This window comes from Micropterus dolomieu, linkage group LG23 (assembly GCF_021292245.1).
Source record: "Micropterus dolomieu isolate WLL.071019.BEF.003 ecotype Adirondacks linkage group LG23, ASM2129224v1, whole genome shotgun sequence".
Lineage (NCBI taxonomy): Eukaryota > Metazoa > Chordata > Actinopteri > Centrarchiformes > Centrarchidae > Micropterus > Micropterus dolomieu.
This window is the reverse complement of record NC_060172.1, coordinates 18,693,128-18,717,641: the sequence shown is the minus strand read 5'-3', so window position 1 is coordinate 18,717,641 and position 24,514 is coordinate 18,693,128. Positions and strand designations below refer to the sequence as shown.

The following is a 24,514-nucleotide window of genomic DNA, read 5'->3' as shown; positions in this document are numbered from 1 at the left end:
ACGTGTGTTGACTAATGGCCCCCTGGACTCTTTTCCCACAACCTTCCCATAAATCAACCAAAACGTTTAGTCACCTAAACCAAATGTTATCCACACAGGTGTCCAATGAGAAATTAGTAATGCAGAGGTGGATAGTAGGCCTAACAAGTTACATTCACTTCCTTACTGCTGACAGAGAGCAGTGTATATTGTGTTAATGCTAATATGCTTAATAATAGATAGCTACACGCAGTATTTCATGCTTCAGAACTACTCGTGCATTCTGCCATACTGTAAATATTCAAGCTAACAGTGTACGAGCAGTGTGCATTTAACTAAAAATTCTCATTGGTGTAACCTGATGAAGAGAGATCAAATTAAAAAGACAAACTACTTTTATTTTATGTGGATGCTTCAACCACAGATGATCTTCCTCGGGTGGAAGGGAAGAAGTGAGCACACCTGTATTTAATAGGCAATAAATTATGAAACATCACAGCATTATCTCCTAATTTGATTTGTTTGCCAAATCATAATTTAATATAAGAGACAAGAAGAAAATAATCTATATTTCGAAACAATCTTTACTTATTGGCGTACTTAACAGATTATAATATCAATGTAGTATTTTGTAATCACACTTGAGAGCTACAGACTGGGAATATTGTCCTGGCATAAATGTGGGAGGTTATCTAATCAAGAGATTATGACTTGTCATTTCATCACAAATAAGTAAATGTACATGTACGAAGTGTATGTTTGCTTCTTTACCTTTACCTTAGGAAGACCATCAGTAGCTGAAATAATTGCAGTCACATCCACTTCAAATTAAGACTTGGAGGAGTAGACAGAGTGTTGTTTATTTTATTATTTCTTAAGTCAGTTACTTACTCAAGTAGTTATTTTGATGACCACTTTTACTTCTACTTGAGTACTTTATTTTGCAAAGGAACAGTTCTTTTACTTTAGTACAGTGTTTGGCTACTCTACCCCCTCTGGAATTATGTGAATCACATTGGTTGTTTTGAACGACACTGACAAACGACATATTTTGTCATTTAGGCATGAGGACTCTTTGGCCAGTGAGAGAGGAATAAGAGTTAATCTTGTTATTAACATTTACAGTAGTTTCTAGTGCATTTTTGAATTTTGGATCAGTAGATAAGATGAGTGTCACAATGCTGTGTAAAAGGTTAACATTTTGCAATTTTGATGGCTGCTCTGCTCAGTAATTCACTGTCATTGCATTAACTCCAGACTTGCAGACCAGACTGAGTAGCACTGAGAGGGAACTTCTCCTTTCCAAGTCCAGGATTGACCAGCTGGAGAGAGAAAATGCAGGTGATGAAGTTTGTTTGTATTGTGAGCTCTGAAATGAATCCTTAAAATCAGTATTGCATGGATAGGGATAATTTTTCTACATTTACTGAAAGATACAGCAGAGCTCATTGTGTTATTTAAATAATAATTAAATTAAAAATAAATAATTTAACCCTTCACAAAACCAACACAAATACATCTTCTGATTTTTAGTCCAAACCACAGAGCTGAGGTCGTTGGGAACTAGACTCACCGCCACCGAAAGCAAAACAAGTGACCTAGAAAAAAAGAATTCAGGTATTTCACTGACAAACATAAGGGTTCAATATGTTTCAGGGTTCAATATTTTCTGTGCTATTATTTTGACCTCTGTTAAAGGTAGCTTATCTACATTATTGAATATAATTTGAATTTCAGTTAATTTAAAAAGGAAAATAGCTTTAAAAAATGTTGAAATTTGATCTATGACAACAGTGACTCTTACTATGTGTTTTACAAAAGATACAACAACATTTTATAGTGCAGTTATAAAATAACATGTTATGACTTTAATCGGTGGTTCCAGTCAATTCCTTGGTGCATTTGTGAACATATCTGTATGAAAGTGTCTTTTTTATTCTGAAACGTTTTTATTCTTTCTTGTTCATACTGTTATATATTCTGAAAAACTCATGCTGAACAGATAAGACGAGATTCAAGATACAGTGTAAAAGGTGTTAGTTTGCAATTTTGATGGCTGCTCTGCACTGTAATTCACTGTCACTGCATTAACTCCAGACTTGCAGACCAGACTGAGTAGCAGTGAGAGGGAACTTCTTGTTATCAAGTCCAGGATTGACCAGCTGGAGACAGGAATTGCAGGTGATGGTAGCTACTTATCAACACACACACACATTTACAGAGCCTGGGTTGTGTACTAACTGGATTTCCCAAAATACACGTGAGGATTATAGATTTACACACACATTACATATTTAGTCCAGATTAAAGGTGGGGTATGCCATTCTGGAGAAATCCAACACCATGACAAATACCATGATATAGAACAACAACATAGCAAGTAATAACTTTAGCTAAGTTGACACACTTAGCACACTGTTGCTACAGCTGCTGCTGTGAAGCTAAAGTCACGTTTCGACCAAAGGAACTATACCCTGGAACTAGGAACCTTTGGTGGAACTCACTGCATTTCCACAGAAGGGACCAGGGTCTAAATTTAGTTCTAGGGTCTTTATTTTACCCCCCATAAACTCCCTGCTCGGGGGGTAGTACTTTCCGAAAGTACCGGTACTTTGGGGGAGGGCTTGCCTTGCAGTGAATTTCTGAATGGGCGAGTAGACGCTACTGGCTTTAAATCAAGCATGTCGGCTGTTTTTTTTTACCACTGCTCCTCTCTTTTCCACCATTGTTTGCAAACCAATAAATCACAATCAACAGTAAATAGCCACACAAGTCTCGCCAATGTCCGCCTGAGTTTGTACAGGCATTAAAGGCAGGGTAGGTAAGTTTGTAGTATGTTGTTTTGCATGTTAAAGCTTCCACGGTGACAGCATTATTGTCTCTGATGAGGACTGCACCCCAGAGCCAAACACAGACTGGGACAGTACCGGGGTCAAGGCAAAGCAGAGGATGGAGGGCAGTCAAGCCAGCCTCCACTTCAAAGATGACAGTCATGACAGTCAAGCCAGCCCTCGCGCTGTTTTGCGATGCATGTTTTTTCTAGGCATTACGGTAACATCATGTTGCAGCAGATTTCAAAATAAAAGTGAGCTTTTGTTGAACCTAATGCAATCGGTGTGACAGAAACAATTGAATGAATGAATAAATTAATACAACATAATAAAGACAACACATGTATCTAAAGAAGGTATTACATTTTCAAAGAATGCTTAATAATTCAGACTGATGTAAAAAGAAAAGTGAATGGAATAAGTAGCTGTGTTTACTGCAGCCCTGAAAGGACTTTTATACTCTCTTTTTCAGAGCATCTAACTTTTTAATATGTAATGATGTATAAAGACAGTTTCAACAAATATGACAAAAAGTGTTTTAGAAACAACTTGCCTACCTTGCCTTTAAATGTAAAGCTGGAAATAGCAGCCAGCCTGCAGAGGTGTGTTTACAGCGAATAGCTCATGGAGTTATGCCAAATACTGGGTCCAAAGTAGTTGAATTAAGTTTTCATCAGTCAGGAAGTTTCTACATAGAGGCGAAGTCGGTCTCCTCTTCTCTAAAATAAAACAAGCGGAACAGCTGATTACAGCAGGTCATAACGCTCGTTAAAAATCACGTTCCTCAGATGCTCAGGTGGACACAGACATGAGTGCTGCCAGCTGATCTGCAGCTCTAGTCGGCTGTAAATGTTTTAATAACCTTCCAAACTGTCGCGATTTTATATTTATGTTCCTTTCTCTGTGCCGGAGTCTTTTAAAGACTTGATGGCTTTATCCAGTTTGTTATTAAACTTGTAACGATCTTTGTTGTTTGTCACTTTGTCACAAAAATAGCTGTTTTTAATGGTCGCATGCAGATGATGAGACTCACAACTCTCCTTCTACTATAGCTAACATCACAACATATCTTGGCAAACTAAAAAGTAAGTTGAATGTTCATGGGTAGGTCATTTAATGTTATGTGACACCATTTGACACAAAAATCATGGCTGGAACAGTGTTGTGTGGTGAGGTGTGGCCACTTTGTTTGACTCCCATTACAGAGCCAGGGCTGTGTACAAACACCAGATTTATTTACAGCACATACAGTACGAACAAGCCAGTAGACCACGAGGAGATATTCGCTGCAATGGACAAAAAGACTTGTAGACTTGCCTACTGGATTAAAATCGTATACCCCAACTTTAATGTCAGTGACTTAAATGTACTTTTTTGTGTAAACAGAGAAACCAAAGGTGGCCTTTTACACAGCGTTGACTAATACAGGATATGTTGGACCATACAACACAGACACCACACTGAAATACAGCAAGGTCTTCACCAACATTGGCAATGCTTACAATCCAGCAACAGGTAATATACTGCAGGTCACATGAGCATGTGTGGTCATGTAAATGTACATTAATCAATTGTTACTGTTTCTCATTTTCTACTCTGTAGGTTTCTTCACAGCACCACTCAATGGGGTCTACTCTTTCCAGTTCACTATGTGTGGTCATAAAGCAGGTTATATGGGTGTTTATGTGTACAAGAACAACCAAAACATTATGTTTAATTTGGAGCATAAGAAAGAAGCAGCTTATAGGTATTTCACTAACTCAGTTGTTTTTAACCTGAGAGCAGGAGATGAAATCCACCTGGTTCTCCCATCAGGCCATTCTCTTTTTGACAGTGCAAATAACCACAATACATTCAGTGGCTCCCTTCTCTTCCCCCTGTAAGGATGTTGTTTAGGCTGCTGTGTGATTGACCCCTACACACCCCTTGTAATTGGCTACTCTGGGATTCTTTAGAAAATGCTGATAAATCTCAGCACCACTGCCTCCAAGACAAATCTGACTTTCCTATTTTGTCTTCACATGAAAATAATGTTCGAATAAATCAAAGATTCATTGAAGCTTGGGATTTTTTTGTTAGCATTCAGTGTAATTTATTGTTTAATGATAGTATTTTAATTTAAATACTAGTATTTAAGATGTATTTCCTTTGGCTACCATAGCTCTATATGCCTGTAGTGAAACCTGAGCCCATAGTAAAACTGGGGCCTTGATCAAATATTATAAGCTGAAGCTAAAGTTTCAACAAAACCTCACAGATCATAGCTCATCTCTGCTGCTTGTACCTATATTTATCTGATCTTTTGGCTTCTCATCCTGGCCTGGAGTTTCTTCAACACTTTAAACTGAGGAGAATTCTATAATATTTCAGTGATATGAAATAAGAAGCCATGAAGGATAATGGATATCTCAAGAGGCAGAAACCAAAATAACTTAATTTTGGTACAAACCCTCTATATGAGGACAGCTCAAATGCATACCTCAAGGTCCAGATCGTCCCATAAGTGGATGAGGTACTGCTCCAACAGAATGTGTCCAAATAAGATACTATCAGTGATTTCATAAATGAAAAAGACACAGATGTTCTGGTCACTAGTGAAACTTGGTTCACAAACATCATTTAAATGCAGACAACAGGGAATTATTACCCCCTAGCAGCAAAAAGTGAGGTACCCATAGGAGTCACTTTTTACTTGGGCACATGCCCTTGTATCCATGTGCTGTGCCCCAGAATTAAAACTGTCATGACTCCTTGTTGTCGTTTTTGGGCGTGTAGGGCTCCGCGGTCAAATTAGCAACAATTAGCAACATCTGTACAGCCCAGTCAAGTTAGCAATATATGCAACATCTGGTTACACTTTCAAAATAAAATTATTGGTTAATGTGAAACGGCACGTTAACGATATGAAACGTCGTAAAAATTAACATGTCAATGTTGATGAGAGAACAAAGAGGGACTATCCTTCTGTGCACAAGAAGAGAAAATAACACAAAGACAGTGACGTTTGGGAACAGCAGTCTTGTAAACTGCATGTGTAGCTGCAGTGAATCTCTCTCTGTCTGTCTGTCTTGCTAACACAGCTGAGCAGCACTTCTAGTCTGGTCTGTTTTAGTCTTGGTTGCTTGCCAGACTGTGACTGAACAATATTAGAGTGAAATACAACTATTTATCACGTTTGATAAACGCTGACTGGCAACAATTAAACTGCTGCACGGAAAAGATACTGGCTTCCAGTCAGCGATCTGATGCAAACGAGGTAGTCTCTTAAACCTGCATTCTATTGGACGGCCAGCAGTGGACGACTCTTCTGGTTGCAAAAAGAAGTCTGGCTCCATTAGAAATAATGGTAAAATGGCCCTAATTCTCACCTGAATAATTACCTCAGTAAACACTTTCCTGATGAGTTTATGGTTTTATGTCTTCTTCAATACAAAATCATGTTCATTTAGTAAATTGCAGTCCCATTTATTTTAAAATAGACCATAAAGCACAGTGTGCTTCGGGGCGGGATTATCTATGATTGACAAGTCGTTACCATGGCGACCTGTCAATCAGGCTAGAGGGACTCGTACCCACGGCACTGTGTAAATTTAACCAGCGCCGTTGAAAAAGCTTATTAGGCGTTGGCTGTTTACTTTCTCTGGTGAGTACATTTAGTTTTAAGCCTGGTGTTCGCTAGACAAAATTGTCAGCACTGTTAAAATGACAGTTAACGTGAATTACAGATGCACCTAGCTAAGCAAGCTAGCTAGCTCCACACACGGCCGTTAGCTCCACCGTCATGTCCAAATATGATCACGTCCGTTGCCGCTGCTTGCAAAAACTCAACATGGCGGCGCCCTATCGGCCAAACTCGAGGCTTCAAAACGGCGGTACAAACCTATGGGTGACAGCAACATTAGTGGGACCAGTCCAACAACACACGGATGTGATGGCACTCCTCATAGGCACACATCATTTTAAAACGAGACATTAATTATCTCAGTGAAGCTTTAGTTACAACTCTGGACTAATGCAAGATGGAAAGCAGTGGATTTGCATTGACAATCAAACTGTGGATAAGTTGGGTTGACTGGGCAATATGGGTGCACATCTCTCAGTAAATAATAAACATCACTCATTCAGTCAAGTTATATAAATAGTATTTTACCTTTGAAAATGTATCAAAGGAAACCTGGAGGAGCCAGTTTGAATGGGCCTGAAGCAGCTGATAACATTAATATCTAGTGTTATTATCTATAGTTTACAGGTGCTACGCTTAAATTTGTCAGTAAAGTAGATGCTGGATCATAAGCCACTACAAGCACAGTTGATCCAAATACAGCACTAGCACAGACTCAATTCAGATGACCCAGGTGAAATACAGGCAGCCTCAGCCGGTACCAGCACAGCCAGAGCTGTATTGCCAGCATCAGTCTTAACAGACTTTATGAGGACTGAGTTAGTGCGCAGAAGTACATTCAAACTAGCACAGTTTTTTTCTAAAAGAGGTTTCCATTTAGGCTTATTACAGAGGCAGGCTGTTTTAAAGGAGAGTTGAGAGGACTGCAGTGTCAGGTGTGACTGTGTAGCAATGGCTAATTGTTTATGAGGCTCACAAGTCAGGTAGGAGGGCCCCATAGTAGAATTTTTCTTAGGTTGTGACATATGGTATGTGTGCGAATGCTCCGTTCAAAGCCCTTTCCAACATGTCAGTGCCAACATTAATAGGCTAAGCAAGGGAAGCTGGTAAGGCACATATTGACACATCTCATATACTTAAATCAAAACTAAATCAAAATCATAAATCAAAACTTTACATGGGGAATGAGGGGTCTGTGCCCCATTAGAGCTTTATGTCTAGCAATGCCCCTGGAGGTACTTGTAGGTCTCCTCAGAGCATTTTATCGGAGGAAAACAGTTCGCAGTTTGGACACAAAATTTAACATATAAAATAAAACATACAGTAGGCTACATAGTACATGCACTACCTGCAGTGCTTCAAAAGTAGGCTACAAAGATTCAATATGAGAAGTGAAGTCAGGATGAGATACAATACAGCATAAGACATCGTAGCCTACTAGTGTCACTGATACAAGTTTCATACCACAAACCTACAGAACTTTCTTTTAATCTACCAACAATACAAAACACGTCTGGTGAATTTTTAGGGAAAACATGTTGGCTACAAAATGCAATCTGTTTATGTGCACCACTAACCATGAGATGGCAGTGTTTGACAAGACTATGATATGAGCATGAATTCTGTGCCAAAGTGGCCTACAAGTGGTTCAGTTATGCTGTGCAGCCAAACATTGTTCAAACCCACAGAACCTTGTTTTAAATCTACCATGTATCGAACACGTCTGGCAGACTTTTAGGGAATACATGTTGGCTACAAAATGTTACACAAAACATTAAGAACAAATCCATTTGATGGAATAATGTAGCCATAAAAGTACATACAGTGCACCTTCTGATGTAGTTTCTTTATAGACCGCTCTGGAGGAGGAAGCATCCATCCAGTGAGATTTCCTGCGGTGTTTTAATGAAAACACATTTCACCAGACTCTCAGTTGTGTTGTAATTGGAGTGAAGTTAGAATGTTTGTAATTCCTTCCTCACTTATATAAATGTATGCCATATCTAACCATAACAAAGTCTTCTCTAAAGTAAAACTTGTACGCTATATTTCGCATTTTGGACAACTGGCAGCATTTGATTATGACTAGGTAATGATGCTACCGCATATTTGAATAAGCAAAACCAAAACAACACATGTTCCATAAACATGACTCACTGAAACTAAGTTTGAATCAATTGCAAAGACACCACCCTCCTCTAACACTGCACACCTTTGCTGTAACCACACTCTCTGTCAAACCAGTTTGTCCTGTTGATATGAATGTCCAGGAGGAGGACTGACAGTCCAGGGGGACGATGCAAACTTTAAAGGAAATGCTCTTTTCAGCTCATGTCTGCCATGTTAGCGTGTTTAATACATTTAGAAAAGTGGGGGGGAAAGGCCATCACCTGCTTGATCAATTTACATTCATTTATTTAAAAGTAAATGTACAAATATCTGTCAATAATACCTGTCCTAATAAAATAAACATAAAATCACATTTCACAGTTGTGACAAAAAGCAAAAGCAAAATCTTTACAGGAACCGCTGTTGAATTTTGCTGCTGATGTAAAACAAAAAGGGACCATTTTTATTTACAAGTGTTTTTCATGGCCATAGAGCCAACTTTTAAAAAATAAAGTTGTAATGCTATCAATTCAAAATATCTAGCTGCTACAAGGTGCTTCATTACTCATGTTGCATTCAGGTTGCTGTATGTCCAGCAGAAACAAGCTGAGGGTACATTTCTTAATGCACATGGATTCATCCTTCATCCTGATTAAGTGCACGTAAACAGTGAGAAACAAAAGTCAATAGGCACCTCACATTTACACATCAAACTCAAAAATAAATACCAACGATGTTCAATTTTGTAAAAATAAGACAATAGCATACTTCATTTTCACCTGGATTTAGTTTGTTTCTCTATTTGGTTTTAAGTTCAGTTTTAGTGTAAATAACATAACTGCTATTGTCAAGCATATTGATGACTGTTGTCCACACCATAATCTTCTGTCATTTGATGAAAACAATATGGTGGACTATAAAGTTAACTATACTTAGAGTAACTATACCCATTGAGCCCTCGTATCATATGAGCCCACTTGCAACTTCTGAGTCAAATAAAAACACTCATAATGTTTTGCTGTGTGATGTTTCTTCCAATGAAGCTGTATGTTACATAAAGTATAAAGTATACTATTATCGAAAGCCAGTCAGATTTGTTAATATTGAGTTATCGAAGCACCTGTGTGATATGTGCCTGCTGATCCCAGAAGTTGCAAAAAACTTAGATAACATTTTTTGCATATTTCTACTCCTGTTTTTGATAAGTACTCATTTGTAACCAAAATGTAAGTGATTAGTACTTTTAATAAGACATATGTTAGAATATTACTTGAATTAGAAATACTTTTTCTTTTTAAATCAAAATATGGGATTTTGCAGTCTACATGCAGCATCAATACACTAGCTGCATAGTAAAGTTCATTACAATGACAAGCATGATAAGCATGTATAGTTTACATTTTTGTATACAGATTATACAGATTATACTGTGAAGTAGACAAAAAATGTGTATGTTCATCATCAATGGTCTTTTAACCGTACTTTCACTGATGTTCCTTTCTCCTCACAATGGATTGTATCTTTAAATGTTACTCGACAACAAACTGAATGGTTGAAAAATTTGTTTTTACAATGTTTTCAATTAGCCTAAATGTTTAAAATTAACATTTGAAAATCAATTAAAGTTATTGTTTAAAGGGGCAATGTAGTTTTCAGTGGCCTCTAGCGATGAGGTTTCAGATTGCAACCACTACATTCCCAAGTCCAAGTCAGTCTTAGTAAGCTACAGAATATTTTAAATGAGATTGCATTGCCACACTTTAGTATAATAGTTAGCCCGTTATAAGTAATGTTGCTGTAGTGATGGGTCTTTCACTGTGTTGCTGTCCTGGACCGTGATGCTGCATTATTGTACATTGTGTGGGTCATGTAAATTATGGCGACTGAGACCGGCGAAGAAGCTGTGTGTCTGAGTATCGATAAAAACGACAATTAATTTAAATTGAATGTTACGAAGCAAATAACGCCAGATCCATGGTAATCTAGTTGGCTGCCCCTGCTTTGCATCACTATTGGTTTTAGAAACAAATTATTGTACATTTGCTTTGAATCGTTACATATTTTTTTGCAGGCTGAAATCAACACTTTTACATAATATGTATGTCATGTTATGTACATAATAAATGTAGCAAGCCATACAACTACCGGCTAGTATTTTGCAAGGGATAATGTTAGCAATTGGTCGGCATTAGCCGTCAAGCTAACGTTATTTAAATTAAGCCAACTAAAACACAAAATTACAATATATTTAACTTGCTTTGCAATAATATTAGTTTACCTGTCCAATAGGATGAAAGCCAACTCTAGGTCGGCTTTTATATCCAAAACAAAGTGAAGGTCTCTCCTTGATTATCCTTAGAATATTGGTATTGACCTTGAACCTGCAAACTGTTCTTTCAGTCAGTCAGTCTTCAGACATCTTCATCAAAACATCTGCACTTTCAACACGCTGTAATGTAAGTACATAAATACAGTATATGTGTTGTATTTGCATGTGTGTATGTATGTGTGCGCATATTATATGTATGATCTCGGAGGATTTGAGGATGCTTCCTCAGTCTCACTCTTGACTGATATCAGCTGAGACGGCGTCTCACTGTCTTCAGATTTTGCCGACCCCAGTCTTTTCATCTGAGACTTTGTTGATGGTACCCATGATCTTTCTGACTCCTGCCCTGAGCCCTGCTCAGGTCTGCCCTCCCAGGGGGGCCTTGTGTACAGCTGGGACTTTGTTGATGCGCCATCGTAGCTTTGAGAGCTGGGAAACACAGCTCCGACAGACTGAGACCTTGCTGATGGTGCTCTGCTGTGATGAGGACTTGATCTGTTGGACCCAGGGGTGGAGCGGACCACCAGGTAGCGGACAGAGGGGCTCTTTTCTTCATCATGGAATTTGAAGGGGCGTGCTGAACTGATGAACAAACCCCCTCCTAAAATAAGCAGGATGGCTGCTCCCCACCCAATATAGAGAGAGGCTCCAATCTCCCTCCGCTGAGCATCGGTGGAGGCGCTGTAGAAATTCCTCACCAGGGCCCCGGCCACCCACGATGTGGGAATCAAACACAGCAGCCCTGTGGCAATCAACACTGCCCCCGCTGCTATGGCCACCTTACCCTTAGCCCCGCCTCCTTCCTTATCCAAAAAGCGAGTGCACTTCCCTCCAATGAAGGCCAGAAAGAGGCCTGCGCCGCCTGTAGCGATGGCTAGGACAGTTAGAGACCTGGCAGCCTGCAGGTCTGTGGTCAGAGCAAGGACAGACTCATAAGGTTTGCACTGGATGTGCCCTGTGCTCTCAACCCAACAGTTCATCCAGATGCCCTCCCAGATTGTCTGGGAGGTGATAATGGTGGTTCCCACGAAGGCTGTGACCCGCCACATGGGCATTATGCAGCTGATGATGATCCCTGCCCAACCCAGGAGGGACAGGGCGCTGGCCAGCAGCTGCATCCCCATGGAGGCCATGATGCAGAGATGGAGGGAAGATCCCTGAAACTGCTCAAGAAATCCTCACAGACCTTTGAAAAGTGCTGTGATCTTTTTATTCTCCTCTGTTGTCTCCTCTGTCCTCCTGGTCCCTCTGGTCACTCTTTTCTTCTCTTGTATCTTTCTGTGAGCTTTTCTGTGTCAGTCTTTCTCAAAATGTGAGTTCTTCTAGCAAGCCGCAGTTGCAATTGAATTGTTGTGAAATATCTGTCCCTGGGATACAGAGCCCTGTCTGTCCAGTAGCTTTTACTTGACTCCAGGTGTCTCAATTCAGCCCCAGTCAATTTGTTTACAGCCTACTTTCCCTCTTTCTCCCCCTCCTCCTTTGTATCCTTGTATAACTGCTGTCCTCTCCCTCCCCTTCTCTCTCTCTCTGTCTGTTCTCTCTTGGTTTCTCTACCTGAGTGTTCTTTCTGTACTGTCACCTGAGTGGCTGCCTGTGCGCTACTGATTAGTGTAGATGCACCACACCTACTGTAGGGAAAAGAAAGGGTAGGTTCACAGAAAAACAGAGAGGAAGAGAGAGGCTGTGACATCATCTACTCCCTCCCTCATTACCTCCATATGATGACATTATTCTGTAAACAGTAAGCTTTGGATAAAGCAGAAAGAATGAAATCCCTCTGAAGATTAAACTTGTTTATACGATAAACACTCATGAGGCGCTGCATCCTTTCTCTTGTCACATACCGTCTTTCTAAATCTGATTTGATTCAAAAGTTAATACATGTGTGAACTCAATGTGTGTGTGTGTGCATGTTTGTACACACATTCTCTGGCATTGCATTTGTCCATGCGAGTTATGCGTGTCAACAGAATGGATTGGTGTAACAATGGAGAATGATGTGAACCACAATCTCCTGGGAGAAAACCAGTTTCAGTCTAGCAGCAGCTACCGCGCATGAAAACCTGTTTGAAACATGCAAAACCCCCTCTCCACACACGTGTGCGCGCACACACACAAACACACATTACCTACAATAATCTTTTAATCAAAAGTCAAAATCATTTTTAATCTTGCTGTCCTTGTAAAGTTCAGAGGGATCCTTTTTATGTGGATTCCTTTTTTCCCCCACATTATGTCAAACTAAATTTTCATTTTCGCATAATTGTGTACTTTTTAATCTCTATACTCTAGAGGACACCACTTTTTTAAAATAAAAGTCACCATTATTATCAATGGAAACACAACCTATAAGCAAAAAGAGTCGAGTGCAGCAGAGTTTACCTGTTTACCAGAGTCTTGTCATTTATTAACATTGTTTTTTATTTTCTTGACATCTCTTTCTCTAATGCAAACGTTTACAAACCTGATCAGTCTTATAAGACAAAAGGAGAAAATACATACACACATTCAAACTCAAAAAATACACACAAGGTTACAGTTCAGTGTCTTTGTTTGTTTAGCAATGTTTCTTTGGTACGAAGGACACATTGTCACACAACCTGTTCGTATAGATTCTTTCCTGTGCGCTTGAAAAACCAGATTCACTGTTCATCGAGTTATTTGGCTTTTGTCATCCCCGCTGCTGTGTAGCTAAACCACTATGACAAGATGGAAAAGTCTCAAGAGGTATGCAATCTCACATGCTCACAAACAACCTAAATTTTAATGACGTGCAATAATACAGAGAAAAACATCAATCACGCAAAATCAGAAGAATATTCAATTCAAACAGATGTGAATCAATCACATAGTCATCAATATTTAACTAGTTTGATCGAGAAATAGTATTAGCCACAACAGCAACTACATAGGCGGATTTCACATTAATAAATTTCATATATAGCAGTTTTTTTAATTTATAATTTATTATAAAGAGTGTCTGAACATGTGCAACTAAACAACATATATTTAAAAAATATAAGGAGAAGTATGTTAAAGAGTCTGTAATTGTGCAAAATACAAAAACATTTTATGTACACATATAGAAAATCTAAACATTCTACAACATATAATTCCTAAGGATGTTTTTTTAAACTAAAACACATGATTGAGTTACACACTCATACTGTAAAAGTTCACATCTACTTTATAGATATAGATAACACATTATAGACATACTCGTTCCCATTCTGCATCTTTCTTTCACAAACTCTTTGTCATATCTCTTTCCAACAGACTGTCCCTCCTCTGCTTCCGCCTGAAGATCTAAACGTAGGCCTTGCTGCTCTGTATAGAGCGAGCCTTAGAGTACGTCACATCATAGTCGTTCTCATCTCTAGGCGGACAGTTGCTGCAGAGGAGAGCCCCACCCATGATCAGCAGCCCTGCGCATGCGAAGCCAATGTAGATCGAGGCCCCGAGCTCCCTCCTCTGAGCGTCGACCAAGACAGGGTTGTAGAAATCACGAACGACGGTGTTGGTGGTCCAGCAGACGGGGATCAGCACCATGAGGCCTGCGAGGATGAAGATGACTCCAGAAGTGATGGCCACTTTGATCTTTTGCCTTTCGTCCTGTACAAAGTTGGTGCACTTGCCCCCGACCACGCCAAGAAGGATCCCAAAGAGCCCAGTGATGACGGCAATGATGACGAATGCTCTGGAAGCCTGGAGGTCCTCGGGTAAGGCGAGGAGAGAGTCATAGACTTTGCATTGCATCTGGCCTGTACTCTGGGTCACACAGTTCATCCACAAACCCTCCCAGATCACCTGAGCAGTGACAATGTTGGCTCCAATGAAAGCTGTGACTTTCCAGGTGGGGAGAGCGCAGATTATGATGCTCCCCAGAAAGCCGATGATGGCCATGGCCAACCCCAGAATCTGTCTTCCACCTGAAACCATGCTGAAGCTTTGTTGATCTTTTCAAAGAGGTACAACTGTGTGTTGCTGAGAGCTGGAGTCATTTACCAGTGAGAGAGACAAAAGATCAGTTAGCGGTTTTTACTGTTTCCTCAGAGGAGGAGTTTCTGCTGATGTCGTTGGTAAATTTTAAACAGGTTTGTGAAGAAATTTCACCTGACGCATCCAATGTCAACACTATTAGAAAGGACAGTGGCGTTTCAGAGATGCACGCAGAGGCCCCTATAAGGACACACCACAGAGACAAACTATGTTTCTCATCAACCCATAAGCATTATTGTTCTGTAAATTTCAAACAATGTTTGAAATCATTCACCAGTAATAAAGATAGTGCAGTATTTGCGTAAGGGTACTAATTATGCCAATTATGTTTCAGTATGTTTTTACTTTATTTTGATAAATCTAAAATGAAATAAACACTTTTTCAAACATCCAGTTGTGAGTTATTATTCAATTAACATTTAAAGACAAAATTTAATCACTTCTTAAATCAGTAAAAAATATCTAATTTCTGACTATCACTGAAATATTTGACAGTCATTCACAATGAATGTAAATACCCAGGTACTCTCTGTTTGGCAAAGATTAATAGCTTTGCAATGGTTCCCACACAGAACACATGACTTCCAGAGTGATCACACTGCCAAACGATACTAGAGGCAAAATTCCCTTTTGTCCTTCTCCCAGCAGAGGGAGGTCAGCTCCACACAGCACCACCTGTGTGATGAGACCTATGAGAGTTGACTTTCATTCAGATGAGTCACTGTATTGAAGCAGAGTTTCTCTAAACAAAAATGATTATGAAGCCAGGATGCAGTCTTTTGTGACTGTGAATGAAAAACAGTGATTATGAATATGATTGCTAATTTTCTGTTGTGTTGTTGTGATTTTATTTATTTGTAAAATTAAGGTTTAGTCTTTCCAACCACTCAAAGCGCCTTTACACTACATCACAATCATCCACATTCATACACTGATGAGCAAAGGCTAAGGTGCCAACTGCCCGTCAAAATCATTAATGTCAAATAGCGTAGCATAAGCTATTTGGCATTGTTTTTGTAGCCAGCATATAGTTCCTTAATGAAGTTGCAACTTCAGCTAACTGTCTGACTAGGTGATGTTATTTTGTCAGCTTTACACGGGCTAAGCAAACACTGTTGTGAGTGACCTAGGTCCATATGTACCATGATAAATTAATTTAGATTATTAGGCTTATTAGGTTCCCTTTATAAAGATGTGACTATATAATATGGCCTATTATACAACACCTGAAGCCTACTGTGCTAAAATGAATGAATGCTTATGTATTAGGAAAAACATTTTCATTTCATCCTGTTTATTTTCATCCAAAACAGCTTTTTGCTCATTCTCAGTATGTTCTTGTTGAAACTGTACAGCTTTGTCAGGGAATTCCAACAATTCTGGAACTAATAAAATATTAAAATGATATTGTGACTTCTAGTTTTTTTTTTCTTTGACAATTACTAGTACTTCTATTTAAGTATGAGCTGTGTTTTCCATGGCCACATTTGATCAACAGTGAGTCAGTAAAATAAATACACTGATCCACTTGTAACTGGTACATTTATCCACAGCACTTCCTTCCCAAATTTATAGTTGTTTGGGAGAATATTACAGTACATATTTAAGGGGACTGTAACAATGGTGTAGGGGGAGTAGGTGGTGTAGGGAGGGGTGTCAGACCGATTGTGGTAAGCCACCTGGGCCAAAAATGCCCCAGTCCAGCCCTGGACAACCCACATTTTAATGGCATGTAATACAGGGAAAAAAGAGTCAGATCAAAAGACAAAATGTGAATCAATCACATAATTAATATTCAACTATTTTAATCGAGTAGTAGTCTTTTGTCTTATCTCTTATACTAATACGTAGGCAGTGCTGCTCTCTATAGAACGAGCCTTGGAGTACCTCACATCATAGCCGTTCTCATCTGGGGGGGGACAGTTGCTGCAGAGGAGGCTCCCACCCATGATCAGCAGCGCCGCACAGCCCCAGCCAATATAGAGCGAGGCCCCCAGCTCCTTTCTGTGAAAATAGTCGATCATGATAGCGTTGTCGAAATGACGAATGTCGTTAGTAGTCCAACAGATGGGGATCAGCACCATGAGGCCTGCAAGCATGATGATGACTCCAGAAGTGATGGCCACTTTGTTCTTTTGCCTTTCATCCTCCACTAATTTGGTGCACTTCCCCACCACCATGTCAAGGAGGATACCTAAGAGCCCAGCGATAATGGCGACGATGATGAATGCTCTGGCAGCCTGCAGGTCTTCAGGAAAAGCATGCAAAGAGTCATAGACTTTGCACTTCCTCTTGTCTGTACTATAGGTCACACAGTCCATCCACACACCCTCCCAGATCACAGTAGCAATGCCAAAAGTACTTAAGGTTGTGACTTTCCAGGTGGGGAGAAGGCAGATTATGATGGTCCCCAGAAAGCCACTGATGGCCAGGACCAAACCCAAAATCTGTCTTCTACCAGACACCATGCTGAAGCTTTGTTGATCTACTTCAAGAGGCAATGTGTATTGCTGAGAGTCATTTTCCAGTGAGAGAGACACAAGAGCAGTTAGTGGTTTTTATTGATTTCTCAGAGGATAGGTTTTCTGCTGAAGTTGAAACTGGCTTGTGAAGAAATTTCACCTCACCCGATGCGTGTCAACACTAGAAGAAAGGAGATCAGAGTTTCAGAGATGCACACAGAGGCCCCTATAGGGCACAGCTCACAAATTCTATCATTATTATTAGCAACCTAAGGTACTCTTCTGTTTGACAATGATTAACAGCTTTGAAATGGTGTGTCTATGTCGGACTTACCACTAACACCCACAGCTGACCAACAGGAGCTGCAGGGGAGGCTGACGCAGGATGAGAGAGCAGTCTGGAAGAAAGCAGTTTGTATTGACAGTTGTCCACATGGGTACCACTTTAAATTACAGCTCGGTAATAACGTGATAACAGTGGGGTAATAGTTTGATAAAGAAGTAATAATAAAGTAATACCATGTAATTACCAAAGTAACAACCAGGTAAAACCTTGGTATTAACAATTGATATATCTGGGTATTAGACTAAAATTAATGTAACAAGGTAATTAGGGGCCAAAAACAAAGGGAAAAATGGAGAAACACATTTAAAGATGGCAAAGTATTTAGTAATATTACATTAATATTTTGAATGAAATGGTTATATCAGTACAATATTTGGATTAAGAAATTGTAAGATGGCGACAATTAGGGTAATAACCTGATAATAATGAGGTGATAAAGATATATGTTTTCACAATATTATTATAAACACAATATTTCATGCTACTTGCACAATGTAGTGTGACGCATATCCGTTTTATTAACTGCAGGTCTGTTTATTTCCTGGCAACTCTACCATTCACCTTTCACAGTTAGCTTTGTACATATTGCTAATAGTATTTATTGTTAGTTTTTGTATACAGTGTCTCAGATAATTCTGATAATCACCTCAGTATCTTAGATAACCATTAGTGATTTTGGTTCACTCAGTGTAGCGCCAATGTTAGCCTGAATTTCACTGTTTAGCTAACTTCAAGTTGCTATGGCTCTTTTTTTTTACACTCTGCTTGGAAGAGCTGCTTGTTTCTGCAAGATGGCTGTCAGTCACTTTCATTTTTGGCAGTTGTTTTGGGTGTCATTTTTCAGCCCTGATTAATGGTTATTACACAGAAACTATAGGTGTTTCCAGGTAACACGTCACAGGATTAATGAAATTATTTGTACAGTATTACCTTGAAACAAAAGGGAATGTTTGGAGCATAAAGGAGGATGGATTCAGCATATAATATGGTAATTCCCAATTTTTATATAACCATTTTATTGTTAGAAGGTTATCACATTGTAACCAAAATATTACTATAATACATTTCCATTGTTAATACCAAGTTATTACCTGGTTATTACTTTGGTAATTACATGGTATTACTTATTACCTCTTTATTATCAAACTATTACCCCACTATGTTATTACTGAGCTGTAATGTAAAGTGCTACCTCCACGTGCACTTCTAAAATAGCCATCAGAACCATTGCCAGTCCCCCAATCTTTAATATTCCTCTGCAGATCGGATATTTCTAGACTTGTCTCTAAATAAAGAGTAAGTTGCTTTCATTAGCTGTTGTGTTTAGTCAGATGACACAAAGATCAACAGAGATAGGTTATGGACATGTGACCCAGAGACTAAATATACACCTCTGAGCTACAACCAAATCAAGTTTTTCAGGCTTTTATACACAGTGAAATGGCTGATGTGGAAAACACACATTTGTGTTTTTCCCTTCTGTCGCCCATGTGTTTGGTCCTAAATATGCTAAATGCAACGGTTTCCAATCAGTTTCAGTTGTTACGGACATTCATGGAGATTTGTAATATGTTAAAATTAGCAGTACTAACTAACTGTGTACTAGTGTTTATAGAGGGTTGCGTTCACTTCCCCTTCCTGAACACGCCGGACTGAGTTGCAAAACATCTGTTACCATGGTTGCGTTTAACAAACTGGGAGTAAAACAAGTGATTATTTGCTCAAATTAAAGGCAATCGGACCCGACAGTGATCCTTACTGCTTACCAAAGAACCAGTGGTCCAGCTCTTTCCCATTTTAGATGTGTTGTCTGTGTCTTAGCTTATTCAAGCTTTCTGCCACTTAGTGAGCGTAACTGCATTCTGTGACATTATGTGCATACCCTATATTAGTGTGACAGACAAACAATGCAGAACTTCAGTACAAAAATACAAAGTTAATTTATTGGTATAAGATACAAACATTCATATTTTCCTCCACTGGACATGGCAAAACATGCCCAACAACTCAACAAACATGGACTTCAATTACTTAATACTGATGGAAAACATCAGATATCAGAGACATTTTAGCTGTTTCCAGTACAATCCAACATCTTTCACAACTGGTGTGCATGTGTGATGACGAGTAATAACTTTTTATTAAGCTGATTTATTTGCTTTATTGTTTTAGGTTCTGGGAAGTTGTTTCTGAAATTACTAAAATACACAAAATGACAGTTTTTGTTTAAACAAGACACCAATTAAAAACTGATTTTTTTCTTGCAGCATTTTAAAATTTATGCTATCCTACATATTAAAACACTTAACTCTGTCATCACGTCACTCTGCATTAAACATAAATTTTCTTTTTACATTATACAAATATTATCTCAACTAGACCTTTGTTCATGCAACTTACTATGATTTACACAGATCTTGAACTGATCTGTTGTAAAATCTCAATGTAGTGCAATTAACTATGGTTGAACTAGGAGCTTTAATGAAAGACTGAAACGAAGAAAGTCCATCACAGTAAAGATATTACTGTTTTTTCAACTACAGTATGTAATTGGTAGAGGGCATCGTGTACTGTCTTCCTCTGCCTCTTCTCCTCGTCAGCAGCATCCATAGGTGCTACACAAAACCCCTCCTCCAATGACCTGCAGAGCTCCAGAAATCCAGCCCACATATATGCAAGGCCCAAGCTCTCCACTACCACCAGGTGCAGTCAGGGGGTTGTAGAATCCTGTGATGATGGTGTAAGCAGACCAGCTGACTGGAACAAGACACACAAGGCCTGCTAATATAAACATCGCAGCTCCAGCCCTGCCATAATTAGCTTTGGAACGCCAGTTGTGCCGACAGAAGTTGGTGCAGCGGACCCCGACCAAAGTGAGTCCGATTGCCACTACGCTGACAGCGATGGAGACGCAGATCAGAACCATGGAAATCTGCAGTTCCTTTGGTAAAGCCAGAAGGGATTGGTAGGGCAAACACTGCGAATGGCCTGTGCTCTGGATCACACAATTCATCCATAAACCTCTCCAGTAGACCTGAGCAGTGACGATGTTTGCCCCAATAAAGGCTGACATCTGCCACATGGGCAGTCCACAGATTAGGATGGTGCCGAGTAAGCCGAGGATTGCCAAACACACACCAGCTATCTGTGTCCACATTTTGCCAAATAAAAAAAACAAATCCAAGGCAGGTTTTTAAGTTTGCCACAAAGTCAGAGACAGCAACAAAATCCACTTTCAGTTGAGCTGAAGATTATTTTTACCACAAGCTTTCACTCGGCTGTAAAAGCTGCTGGTTGTGTTTTGCTTTAAGGTTTTGCACTACTGGTGTGAGCCGACGCTGCCACAGGGAGGGGACTCTGAGGATCAGGTTTCCTGCTTGTCCTGATTCCTGGTCACTTTGAATAAATAGGAGGAGAAGGCTCTTAACATCTATGAATGCATGAACTTTCTAACAGTTAAAGAAAAAAACTTCCTGTACACACTGACTTACTGGAGTAAATTTTTTAATCTCTAAACCACTTATAAGAATACCTTGAGTTTGGAATTTTCCACAGTTACTGTCATCACGAATAATGAAAAAAGCCAACAGTTATTCTGCTTCAACCTTTTCTAAAACCTTTTCTCTAAAGTTTAGTCTGATTCACACCTGCAGCCACAGTGCCACGCCAGCCATTCCAGAGTACTATAGAGAAGTTTTGAAATGTCAGGTGCGCAGGTGTAAATAATACATTTTATAAATGCTGACTTCCATTTTGTTGCTTCAGTTTCAGTGTCCTGTTATTGTGCATGCTGCCTTACTGTCACACCCCATGACTTACTGGGACACATGAATAACAAGGAGCCACTGTTGATTTTATTTGTAACACCTTTTGCTTTTCCTACTATGACAAAGCTCAGCGTGAGTTCAGCCAGGAAGTCTATCTTCATGTTTCTGTCATTCGCAACTCTTTCTCTCATACAGTCTCACTCTCTTCCTGCCTAGTGATGCGTTGGTTGTGAACGAGTCGGCTCTATGAGCTCTTTTAAGTGAACGACAGGAGCAGGCTGACACGATTTTGCCCCCCTCCCTGCAGAAAAGGAAAGCATGAAAATGAACAAATTGCACCTAATTGAAATTTACAGATGCTGTCTGTATAGAGTTGGGTAAATATTTATTAGCCATACTATTAAATTTTCATTAGGCTGGTTGTTTTTGTTCTACAACTAGGATAGTTATTCTTGACACATCACACTTTTAAACAATCAATATGACAGAATATATTTCAGTGTATCGCAGATAAAGAATCTTGCATATTTATTTCTTACAGCTCATTGTTTGACAAGCTAATGTAAGGGCAGTGACCAGCAGAAGGGGAACGGAGCCATAAGATCCAGCTCACTTTAAAGACCCGTAATTCCCATCATTAATCCTGCCCTCTAACAGCTGACTAGTGGCATTCACGCTTTAGTTTACCAATCAGATTTTGCTAAGGTCATTACAGCCAATCACGTAGTCACTATTAAGCTTTACAATCTGGGGGTGGGTTCCTGTACCACTATGTCCTCACCACCCCCTTTAAAAACCACATAATCAGGATGGGGTCTAATTACCAAAGACTCTTCACATTTCCCATATTCATTGTACATATGTCATCATTCACTCAAGATGAAGTCAGTGAAGTCACAGCTCTTCACTCAGGTTGCCTTTATTTCAAAATAAGGGCACTGTTAAACCACAGACTAAAAAAATATATAATCCAGTATTAACCAAACTAAATGCCTTTAAAGAACTAAATTGACAGAACAAAAATGATATTTCTTTTCCACCAAGATCATTTTGCCACATAATCTTGAAGTGGTTTGTCTACTCTAACGCAACCAACACATCACTAAAGCTTAACCTGTTTGATTTGTTTTAAAAGAAAGTGTTGAGAAAGTATTTAAGAACAATGAGCAAATGTTTAGCCAGTGTAGGTCAAAACGTATTTTCTTTATTATATATTAAAATAAAAGGTAAAGTGTTTAAAGACTGAAGTTTGTTCTAATGATCAAATGGTATGAACATTTTACATCACAATTATAGTGACCAAATTACATTATCAGTATTATTGCAGTGTTTAAATGTGCTAAAAAATGTTTAAAGAGTACTGAAACACACAAGGAAACCATTTCACCAAGTGTAATATTGAAAACCACAAATAAAATTAGCAGCACTATGTTTAGATAACCCCCCCATACCTTAAGTAGGCTAAACCTTATCAAATGTGCCTTAAAATGAAATGTTAAGCCCCATGCACAATTTAAATACAAATGAGTCTTGTGAGAGCCCAACGGACACAGGACATTACAGGAGTCTATTAGGTAGGAGTCAGCGTTTCACCTGAACTCGGATTTTTAGTGAACCAAATGTTGGTTCGGAGACTAAACGCAATAAAGTGTGCAGAGGGCATAGACTGAGCAAATGGAGTCTGAAGACACGACGCCAACAGCAGCAGAATTAACGTTAATGTTTTAACAGTATCGTTAGGTAACAACCCACTAACAAGTCACACAAACCAGGATACGGTCCTTCTTTCGAGAGTTCCCACATCATGCATTGAGCTAAAAGTTAACTCACCTGCATTCGCACTGGTGGTACGAAGATAACTCATAGGTTTAAGTGTTGCACCCTATCGCAGCGACTCGATGTTCCTTCAGCACTTCTAAAACAAAATACGATCACACTTCCGACATTCAGAAAAAAAAAAATTCTCTGGAGCGCTGTCACTACCTCCCGCCATGTTGTCACCGACCCAAAACAAACCCACGCTGCATGTTGCGCATGCGAAACTGGTGACTTAGTCTCTGCTTGGCTTGATGAAGTTTACCGCGCTAAAAAAATTGGAATTTTAACCACGGTTAAGTTCCAGTTCTATAGTCCATTGTTCACCCTCAGATAGAGGATTTTTTTGAAGGTTAGTGTAGTTACTGTTTGAAGTCAAGTTTAGACATGAACACTTCTACTCCAGCGGGTAGTCAAGAAAATAGTCTACCCAAAAAGTTTGCACTTTGTCAGAGATACTCAAATTCACTGCAGAACATGCAACAACACAAAAACCTAGTGATCATATGAATTTATTAAATGAGTCAGTAAGACACCTTGAAATCACACATTTAAGAGCATTAAGATATAAAAGACTTCAGTCCAGTTTCCTGTTGCAAGAGAAGGATGCACACTAAAAAAAAAAACAGGCATTTTAAACATAAGCTCCACTGGCTGCTGAGCGTGGGGCACAATATTTGACAGAGTATCCGCTATCCTTACGCTGTGGACACTGACAGCAGAGAAGCGCCCCGCCAATAAGCAGGAGTCCTGCTGTTCCCCAACCGATGAACAGCGATGCGCCGAGCTCCCGCCTCTGTCCGTCGGTCAAAAGGGGGTTGTAGAAGTCCCTGATGATAGTGTTAGCTGACCAGGACACAGGGATCAGGCACAGGATACCTCCAACGATGAAGAGCACGCCCGCAATGATTGCTACCTTGCTCTTGGCCTCTTCATCGTCAATGCAGTTGGTGCACTTTCCCCCTGCGACAGCAAGCAGGATTCCCATGAAGACAACCAAGATCGAGATCACAACCAGGGCACGGGCTGCCTGCAAGTCCTGGGGTAGAGCCAGCATGGAGTCGTAGACCTTGCACTGCATCTGTCCGGTGCTCTGCATCACACAGTTCATCCACAGGCCCTCCCAGAAGGTCTGCGCTGTCACAATGTTGTTTCCAATGAAAGCAGACACCTTCCACATGGGCAAGGCGCAGATGACAATGTCCCCCACAAAGCCAATGGCTGCCAGAAAGATGGCCAAGATCTGAAGCCCTGC

General features: G+C 39.7%; 4 protein-coding genes and 1 long non-coding RNA gene across 9 annotated transcripts in view; 1 reads left to right on the top strand and 4 right to left on the bottom strand.

Annotated features, from left to right (window-relative positions):
* Nucleotides 1-964: 964 nt before the first annotated feature.
* Nucleotides 965-23,605, bottom strand: LOC123963477 (claudin-4-like). Of its 2 annotated transcripts, XM_046040369.1 has the most exons (4): nt 23,275-23,605; nt 17,666-17,729; nt 16,757-17,512; nt 965-1,301 (listed from the first exon to the last, which is right to left on the bottom strand). In XM_046040369.1, exons 3-4 carry the CDS (start codon nt 17,335-17,337, stop codon nt 1,205-1,207), a joined length of 678 nt encoding a protein of 225 aa, XP_045896325.1. In that variant the 5' UTR covers nt 17,338-17,512; nt 17,666-17,729; nt 23,275-23,605; the 3' UTR covers nt 965-1,204. The 2 variants fall into 2 exon arrangements, with proteins under 2 accessions (XP_045896325.1, XP_045896326.1); XM_046040370.1 differs by lacking the exons at nt 965-1,301; nt 16,757-17,512; nt 17,666-17,729 and adding an exon at nt 19,594-21,073.
* LOC123963479 lies at nt 1,944-4,777 on the top strand. The gene is made up of 3 exons (XR_006823182.1): nt 1,944-2,160; nt 4,197-4,325; nt 4,413-4,777. It is a non-coding gene; the product is annotated as an uncharacterized LOC123963479 (long non-coding RNA).
* Nucleotides 11,059-12,018, bottom strand: LOC123962635 (claudin-4-like). Its single transcript, XM_046038813.1, has one exon. The coding sequence runs from the start codon at nt 12,001-12,003 to the stop codon at nt 11,059-11,061; it is 945 nt and encodes a 314-aa protein (XP_045894769.1). The 5' UTR covers nt 12,004-12,018.
* On the bottom strand, nt 14,095-15,134 carry LOC123963478 (claudin-4-like). Its single transcript, XM_046040371.1, has one exon. It carries the CDS (start codon nt 14,807-14,809, stop codon nt 14,177-14,179), a length of 633 nt encoding a protein of 210 aa, XP_045896327.1. The 5' UTR covers nt 14,810-15,134; the 3' UTR covers nt 14,095-14,176.
* A 150-nt stretch (nt 23,606-23,755) lies between the features above and the next one.
* The window catches only part of LOC123963475 (claudin-like protein ZF-A89), a 4,701-nt gene continuing 3,942 nt past the window's right edge, over nt 23,756-24,514 (bottom strand). The window contains exon 2 of one of the 4 annotated variants that reach the window (XM_046040363.1): nt 23,756-24,514. This exon is cut by the window's right edge and continues 1 nt beyond it. In XM_046040363.1, the coding sequence (XP_045896319.1) occupies nt 23,894-24,514 (621 nt within the window). In that variant the 3' untranslated portion in view covers nt 23,756-23,893. The other 3 variants (XM_046040365.1, XM_046040367.1, XM_046040364.1) reach the window with 3 other exon arrangements.

Excerpts from the sequence above, each read along its gene's own strand:
- LOC123962635 (XM_046038813.1), bottom strand. The coding sequence starts at position 12,003 with ATGGCCTCCATGGGGATGCAGCTGCTGGCCAGCGCCCTGTCCCTCCTG.
- LOC123963478 (XM_046040371.1), bottom strand. The coding sequence starts at position 14,809 with ATGGTTTCAGGTGGAAGACAGATTCTGGGGTTGGCCATGGCCATCATC.
- LOC123963477 (XM_046040369.1), bottom strand. The coding sequence starts at position 17,337 with ATGGTGTCTGGTAGAAGACAGATTTTGGGTTTGGTCCTGGCCATCAGT. Across the intron at positions 1,302-16,756 it reads GAGAACGGCTATGATGTGAG|CTGGTCAATCCTGGACTTGG; the intron begins GTACTCCAAGGC and ends TTCTCTCTCCAG.